At 43.1% G+C, this 9239-nt stretch overlaps 1 protein-coding gene across 1 annotated transcript; it reads left to right on the top strand.

Moving 5' to 3' along the window:
* The first annotated feature begins 8 nt into the window (after window positions 1-8).
* Window positions 9-3908, top strand: LOC129761029 (uncharacterized). Its single transcript, XM_055758727.1, has one exon. The coding sequence runs from the start codon at window positions 9-11 to the stop codon at window positions 3906-3908; it is 3900 nt and encodes a 1299-aa protein (XP_055614702.1).
* Window positions 3909-9239: the final 5331 nt, after the last annotated feature.

Raw genomic sequence — 9239 nt, 5'->3', positions numbered from 1 at the left:
CCGTTGTCATGCTGTCTGATAGCAGTGGCAACAAAGTTTTAGCTCGTGCGCTGTTAGATAATGGCTCACAGATTTCTTTAATGACGGAGCATTTGTCGCAGAAGTTGAAATTTGTTCGTTTTCGAGAAAATCTTCCCGTGAAAGGCGTTGGAGGATCCATTCACATTTCTAAGGAGTCCGTTCTTGGTCGAATTGTGTCGCGAACTTCGTCGTTTAAAACTGATGAGATAAAATTCTTCGTGCTTCCTCGAATCACAATAGATTTGCCACAGAGAAGCTTTGATGTCAGCGCCTGGAATCTTCCGTCGTCCATCCGCTTAGCCGATCCCAGATTCAACGAATCTAGCTCAGTTGATCTTGTTATAGGAGTCTCCACCTTTTATGAGTTGTTACTAGCGGAGCAAATGAAGATTACTGATGCTGGTCCAATTCTTCAAAACACCCAGCTGGGATGGATCGTAGCAGGAGAGTTTCCAGAAACGCCAGTCACTTCTTACAGCGCCATGACACCAGAAGTTTCCACTGATGAGGTACTGCAGCAGCTAACCAAATTCTGGGAATTGGAGTCCTGCCGAACGAAAAGTTGTTTGTCAATTGAAGAGTCCACTTGTAAAGACATCTTTAATCAAACTACTACTCGAGATCCCGACGGAAAACTAAGAGTTTTTCTCCCAAAGAGAGAGTTTATGATTGAAAGATTAGGTAATTCGAAGCGGGCAGCCACGAAACGTTTTCTAGCTTTGGAAAACAGATTGAAAACTAATCTTGAGGTGAAAGCTCTTTACACAGCTTTTATTCATGAATACCAGTTGATGGGACACATGCGTGAGGTACACGAGGTCGAAGATGAACCTGCAGTCTGTTACTACCTGCCACATCAACCGGTGATGAAACCCAGCAGTACAACTACAAAACTCAGAGTGGTGTTCGATGCTTCTTGCTCCACCAGCTCTGGAGTTTCTCTAAATGATATCCTGATGGTAGGACCAGTCGTCCAGGACGATTTAATAGCAATCCTATTGAGATTTCGTATCCACAAGTACGCGATAGTTGGAGACATTGAAAAGATGTATCGCATGGTAAACGTTCATGAGAAAGATCAGCCGCTACAACGGATTCTGTGGAGAGAATCCAGCGAAGAACCGCTCCGCACGTACCAGTTAACTACAGTAACCTACGGAACATCTTCTGCACCGTATTTAGCAACGCGATGCTTGCTGAAATGTGCTGAGGATGGAAAATCTTCGCATCCAGACGCAGCAGTCATTATAAAAAAGAATTTTTACGTCGACGACATGCTAGCGGGAGCGCATACTATTGATGAAGGGAAAAGCATGTGCAAATCAACTGTAGAGCTGTTGAACTCTTATGGATTTTGCCTGAGGAAGTTGAACAGCAACCATCCCGACTTGCTACGTGAACTTCCAGCACATTTATGTGACAAGAAAGATTTCTTGGATGTACAGACCGGAAATAGTACCATACAAACCCTCGGACTTACTTGGGAACCAGCACAGGATTTGTTTTGGTTTAAGCTACCAGTTTGGAAACCTGTTTTTCCGGTTACATTTCGCCTTGTCTTGTCTGATACTGCGCGTTTGTTTGATCCCTACGGTTTCGCAGGTCCAGTTATAGTCCAAGCAAAGATGTTTCTCCAAGAACTTTGGAAGGAAAAGTATTCTTGGGACGAACCATTAAAAGATGAGCATCAGCAATTTTGGCTGGAGTTTAGGGACAAATTAAATGGTCTAGATGGAGTATCTATTCCTCGATGGATCGCATTCCGCAAGGACGTGATTGCATGCGAGATTCACGGATTCTGCGATGCCTCTGAAAAGGCTTACGGAGCTGCGATTTATTTACGAAACACAACCAAGGACGGAGAGGTTACTATTCGGCTGGTGACTGCCAAATCCAAAGTAGCTCCTCTGGATGATGTTAAAGGGAAAAAACGGAAGCAAACAATACCTCGACTTGAGCTCTCAGCAGCCGTTCTTCTGTCACATGTGTACGAAACAGTTCAAAACAGTCTGGAGATCGGTGCTAAGGCTTATTTTTGGACGGACTCTACCATTGTAAAATGTTGGCTTTCAGCACACCCTTCAAGATGGAATGTGTTTGTAGCGAATCGTGTCTCAGAGATTCAGCACATCACTCGTGACGGTATTTGGAATCATGTTCCAGGTATCGAGAACCCCGCAGACATTATATCCCGAGGGCTCACACCTGCGCAATTGGCCCAAAGTTCACTTTGGTGGAATGGTCCAGAATGGTTGGCGAAGGATTCTGAAAGCTGGCCACAGAGCTCGCCAAATGAGCAGCAATTCGATTCAGTTTTGTTGGAAGAAAAACCTTTAGTCTGTGCGGCTCTGCAGATCTTGTCACACAGTGAAATTTTTGGACTTAAGGAATCACTCCTGGGTCTCGTGCGATTGACCGCCTGGATGCGTCGTTTTGCCTTCAATTGTCGACATAAGGATCCCAACGAACATCGAATTGGAGTATTGAAAAGTGAGGAGCATAAAGAAGCATTGCTGTGTTTAGTAAAAATAGCCCAATCGGAAAGTTTCCCTGTTGATATAGCGGACCTCGTAGCGAAAAATGAAGTGAAGTCTTCATCGAGAATACTTCCATTTCATCCAATTATGAAAGATGGGGTTTTATGCGTAGGCGGGCGGCTTAGAAATGCTGCGATTCCCGAGGAGCGAAAGCACCCGATGCTGTTAGATAACAAACATCCTTTGACAAAGCTAGTATTTGTGGACTATCATCATAGACTTCTTCATGGTGGACCACAACTGATGATGGCGAGTGTTCGAGAACGCTTTTGGCCGATTGCAGCTCGGAATTTAGCCAGAGAAGTTGTGCACAGTTGTGTAAGATGCTTTAGAGCGAGACCACGTGTTCATGAACAATTGATGGGAGATTTACCTATGGAACGCGTATCGCCGGCCCCAGTATTCCAGCGAGTTGGTGTGGACTATTGTGGTCCTTTTGAAATCAAAGCTATCCATCGGAAAGGAGCTATGAATAGATGCTACGTATGCGTATTCGTGTGTCTCGTCGTGAAAGCTGTTCACGTGGAAGTCGTAGCAGATCTTTCCACCGGTGCATTTGTAGCAGCATTTAGGAGGTTTACAAGCAGACGTGGGAGGCCCGTACTTGTCATGTGCGACAATGGCACCAACTTTGTAGGAGCTCGTCGAGAGCTGAATGAATTACATCGTTTGTTTACTGCCGAGCAATTTCGAAACTCTGTAGTTACAGAAGCCGCCAGTGAGGGCATCGAGTTTAAGTTCATCCCTCCCAGATCACCGAATTTTGGTGGATTGTGGGAGTCTGCAGTAAAATCAATCAAAACACACATGCGCAGAGTCATTGGAAGATATGTACTGAGACCCGATGAATTCCACACTGTAGTAGTTCAGATAGAAGCATGCCTGAACTCCAGACCTCTCACACCGATATCCAATGATTCAGAAGATTTAGAAGTGCTCACTCCAGGACATTTCATAATACATCGATCGTTGCAAGCAGTGCCAGATCCAAATCTTCTGCATCTTCCAGAAAATCGTCTGAATAGGTGGCAACAAGTTCAAGCGATCAACCAGTTGATTTGGAAGCGTTGGTCGACCGATTACCTGTCACAGCTTCAAAGCCGGAACAAATGGACGAGGCAAAGATCCAACCTGCACATTGGAACAATGGTTCTGCTCAAAGAGGACAACTTGCCTCCTCTAGAATGGAAACTAGGACGCGTTACTAACATCCAGCCTGGTTCAGATGGAAACATCCGTGTAGTTACAGTCCGCACGCAATATGGAGAGTTCACGAGAGGTATCTCCAAGATTTGCATTCTTCCCATCCGAGACAATCAGCCATCTGAAAATCCACGCGAGCATCATTAAGCCACCAACGTCGAAAACATTCCTGGGCACCCGTTTTTAAAATAAGTATTTTCCGCCCCCATGAGGGGCACTATTGGCACTGGCGGCATATTAGCCGTATCTGCCAGGGGGCCAAACCTCAAGTTATGTACAAACCCACCTGTTTGTCTGCGGAACCTAAAATAGTTTCTTTCCGCCAGGGTTGTACACCACACCACATTGTTCGTCCAGGATTGTCGACAAATAAAGGATTCTGCTGCTCATCGTTCTGTCCCATCATCTGTATCATCCGGTCCTGTTTTTTCAAACAAAATAAAATAAGTATCTTACGCCCCCATGAGGGGCTTTATTGGCACTGGCAGCGTATCAGCTGCATTCGCCAGGGGGCCAATTTCTAAGTTACGTGCTACCCTATCCATTTGTTTGTGGAACCTACAGAAGTTTTTCTCCACCAGGGTTCTTTATCATATCATTTGTCGAAGATGTCCAGACCAGACCATGGAACCCGTTGAGACCGTAGTTTCTTCATCAGATAAGTATGCCCCCAGTAGGGGCGCAATTGGCTAAAAGCGGCAGTCAGCCGTTAATGCCAGGGGGCGATAACATAGTTACGTTTTCCACAACCACATGAAGCATGGAGAAATTGTCGTATAATTCTCATCAACAGGGCTCCGAGTCATCTGGTCAGCACGTTCACCATCCGTTCGAAGGTTATCATCATTAAGAGCAAAAGTATTTTAGCCCCATATAGGGCATATTGGCAGCTAGCGACATTCTTGGTCGTAATTGCCAGGGGCAGAACCCTAAGTTAAGTTTTTTTGATTCACCTTTTGGACAATGCTCAATCAGACTACTCTGATTTATAGGAACATCGCACTTGGAACATCATCTCACTTTTCGACTGCTGGGACACTAAAGTATCTTCAGCCCCCGCGAGGGGCGCACTCTGGTTTTGACGAAATTATATTTCGTTGATGCCTGGGGGCCACAGCGCAAGTTATGTTGCAACCACTATATAGCCATTTCAGAATCAAACGTTTACGTCTCCAGCAGGAAAACATTTCTACACCAGGATCATCTCACTTCCGAGTACAACGAGTTAATGGTAGCGTGTGTAATGTCGAGCCGATGGTAGTATCCAGAAGTCTACAACATCTTCATAGAGACGAGATCCAAGATGTCGATGCCGGAAAAGAGGAACCCGAGCAGGCCACATTTTCTGTATACAGTAAGGTTTTTTTTTACACTGATATACGTACCGCGTAAAAAAAAACCGTGTAAAAAAAAACCGTGTTAATTCCCGAAAACCGTGTAAAAAAAAACCGTGCTAATTCCCGAAAACCGTGTAAAAAAAAACCGTGCTAATTCCCGAAAACCGTGTAAAAAAAGACCATTCGAATTTTGCAGCTTTGAAGTTCTGACACTTAAGACCTGAGACCTAAGACTTGAGACATAAGAACTGGACTTGAAAATGTAGACTTGAGACATGAGACCTGAGACTTTAGACATGACACCTGAGACCTAAGTCCAGGGACCTGAGATCTGAGACATGAAACCTGAGACTTGAAGAATGAGACCAAAGACATGGGACATTAGACCTGAGACCTGAGACTAGAAACCTAAGACATAAAACACGAGACCTGAGACCTGAGACATGGGACATGAGACCTGAGACATGAGACTTGAGACTTAAGACATGACACCTGAGACCTGAGACCTGAGACATGAGACATGAGACAAGAGGCATGAGACATGAGATATGAGACCTGAGACCTGAGACATGAGACATGAGACATAAGACATGAGGTATGAGACAAGAGCCATGAAAGATTAGACCTGAGACATGAGACTTTAGACCTGAGACAAGCTACTAGTGTTATAACCGCGAAAAATTATAGCTTCGATTACAACTTGCGACCCCTCTAGTGAAAGGGTTTGACATGTAGGTGACGAAAAACAGTGTCGCGAAATCGCTAGTCCAAGCTACTAGTGTTAGTACCGCGAAAAATTAGTTTAGCTCCGATTTCAACTTTTGACCAGTCAAGTGAAAGGGTTTGACTTGTAGTTGACGAAAAATAGTGTCGCGTCTTCGCTAGTACAAGCTACTAGTGTTAGTACCGCGAGAAATTAGTTAAGCTCCGATTTAGACTTGCGATCCCTCTAGTAAAAGGGTTTGACTTGTAGGTGACGAAAAACAGTGTCGCGAAATTGCTAGTACAAGCTACTAGTGTTAGTACCGCGAAAAATCAGTTTAGCTCCGATTTCAACTTTCGACCGGTCAAGTGAAAGGGTTTGACTTGTAGTTGACGAAAAATAGTGTCGCGACTTCGCTAGTACAAGCTACTAGTGTTAGTACCGCGAGAAATTAGTTTAGCTCCGATTTAGACTTGCGATCCCTCTAGTAAAAGGGTTTGACTTGTAGGTGACGAAAAACAGTGTCGCGAAATCGCTAGTACAAGCTACTAGTGTTAGTACCGCGAAAAATTAGTTTAGCTCCGATTTCAACTTTCGACCAGTCAAGTGAAAGGGTTTGACTTGTAGGTAACGAAAAATAGTGTCGCGAGTTAGCTAGTACAAGCTACTAGGATTAGTACCGCGAGAAATTAGTTAAGCTCCGATTTAGACTTGCGACCCCTCTAGTGAAAGGGTTTGACTTGTAGATGATGAAAAATAGAGTTGCGAGTTCGCTAGTACAAGCTACTAGTGTTAGTACCGCGAGAAATTAGTTAAGCTTCGATTTCAACTTTCGACCCGTCAAGTGAAAGGGATTGACTTCTTGGTGATATTGATTACAGGGGGTAATCTTGAGAATCCGGGGAATTGAATAGTATTTAAAGTGTATTTTTTATATTTTGTATCACGTTTTGTTTTAATAACTGGCAAAATAAATCAAAACGCGCAAGCAGAAGCTGCAGCACCCAGCTGAAAATTGAGTAAAATCATCATTCTAGAGGGCTCTGAGATCTCTGAGCCCTTGCGTTTTTTGATTGTTTGAAAACTTGAACAAGATGCTACAAATTTTCGAAAATTTTTATCAAACATCGCATTCTTTGAAAAATTTGCAGTTAATGAAAATATAACTTCAAAATTTGTATCCATCCAATCATGAATTTATATGATTTCAGCTAGTAGAATTTGTTACAGTGTTTTTCACCCCTAAATGTTTGTTGAACCCTCATGCTTTTTCTATAAAAACATTTATGGTTCAAAAAATATAAAATTTAATTCAAACAAAGCCAAAAACTACTGCAATTGGTGCTTCATGCATTACGACATTACAAATACATCCCAACTGGTGGAACCAATAATTTTTCAGACTACCTCAATTTTATGTACAATCAACTTTAAAACTTTTTTGTACAAACGGTATGATTATCTGCGAAAATAATGTTTTTAAAGGCCATTGAAGTTGAAAACTGCTGCATGATGCACCAGATGTACCAGACGGTATCTCTGTTTAAAAGACATACGTCGTCTACGCCGATTTAGGCTTTGTAGACTGAATTAATTAGGTTGAAATTTTAAGATTAACATTTAACTCCAATACCGAGATGGGAATCGAACCCATGCCATCAGTGGACCAGCGATTACCGTCTTACCACGCTAACCACTCGACCAGCGAGACGTATCTCACAACTAACCTTGAGTTCTGTTTGCTTCAAACACTTTAACTTGATTGGTCGCAGATTGAAATCGGAAATGAAACTTCTTTCTACCGGTAATATCACTAGTAGCTTGTACTAGCGAACTCGCGACACTATTTTTCATCACCTAAATGTCATACCCTTTCATTTGACCGGTCGAAAGTTGAAATCGGAGCTAAACTAATTTCTCGTGGTACTAACACTAGTAGCTTGTACTAGCGAAGTCACGACACTATTTTTTGTCATTTACAAGTCAAACCCTTTTACTAGAGGGGTCGCAAGTTGAAATCGGAGCTTAACTAATTTCTCGCGGTTCTAATCCTAGTAGCTTGTACTAGCGAAGTCGCGACACTATTTTTCGTCAACTTCAAGTCAAACCCTTTCATTTGACCGGTCGAAAGTTGAAATCGGAGCTAAACTAATTTCTCGCGGTACTAACACTAGTAGCTTGGACTAGCGTAGTTGCGACACTATTTTTCGTCATCTACAAGTCAAACCCTTTCATTAGAGGGGTCGCAAGTCTAAATCGGAGCTTAACTAATTTCTCGCGGTACTAACACTAGTAGCTTGTACTAGCGAAGTCGCGACACTATTTTTCGTCACCTACAAGTCAAACCATTTCACTAGAGGGGTCGAAAGTTGAAATCGGAGCTAAACTAATTTTTCGCGGTACTAACACTAGTAGCTTGTACTAGCGAAGTCGCGACACTATTTTTCATCACCTACGAGTCAAACCCTTCTACTAGAGGGGTCGCAAGTTGAAATCGGAGCTTAACTAATTTCTCGCGGTACTAATCCTAGTAGCTTGTACTAGCGAAGTCACGACACTATTTTTCGTCAACTTCAAGTCAAACCCTTTCATTTGACCGGTCGAAAGTTGAAATCGGAGCTAAACTAGTTTCTCGCGGTACTAACACTAGTAGCTTGTACTAGCGAAGTCGCGGCATTGTTTTTCGTCATCTACAAGTCAAAACCTTTCATTAGAGGGGTCGCAAGTCTAAATCGGAGCTTAACTAATTTCTCGCGGTACTAATCCTAGTAGCTTGTACTAGCAAAGTCGCGACACTATTTTTCGTCATCTACAAGTCAAAACCTTTCATTAGAGGGGTCGCATGTAGAAATCGGAGCTAAACTTGTTTCTCGCGGTACTAATTCTAGTAGCTTGTCTCTGGTCTCAGGTCCAAAGTCTCATGTCTCAGGTCTCAGGTCTCATGTTTCATGGCCCTTGTCTCTTGCCTCAGGTCTCATGTCTTATGTCTCATGCCTCATGTCTCATGTCCCATGTCTCAGGTCTAAAGTCTCATGTTTCATGGCTCTTGTCTCATGCCTCAGGTCTCAGGTCTCAGGTCTCATGTCTCATGCTGAGGTCTCAAGTCTAATATCCCTTGTTTCAGCTTCCAGGTCTCAGGTCTCATGTCTAATTTCTAATGTTTCATGTCTCAGGTCTCATGTCTCATGTCTCATGTCTCAGGTCTCAGGTCTCAGGTCTCAGGTCTCAGGTCTCAGGTCTCAGGTCTCAAGTCTCAGGTTTCAGGTCTCAGGTCCCAGGTCTTTGGTCTCATGTATCATGTTCTTAGTCTAAGAGATAAGATTTTCTCAACTTCAAAAAGATTCTAAGTGTTTTCCTTTGAAAAGGACTTAGAATATTTTCTCTCAAAAACCGTGTTAATTCGCGAAAACCGTGTAAAAAAAAACCGTGTTAATTCCC

This window comes from Uranotaenia lowii, unplaced genomic scaffold, assembly GCF_029784155.1.
Source record: "Uranotaenia lowii strain MFRU-FL unplaced genomic scaffold, ASM2978415v1 HiC_scaffold_993, whole genome shotgun sequence".
Lineage (NCBI taxonomy): Eukaryota > Metazoa > Arthropoda > Insecta > Diptera > Culicidae > Uranotaenia > Uranotaenia lowii.
Note: the sequence above shows the minus strand (reverse complement) of the source record. Positions and strands in the feature narration are given on the sequence as shown.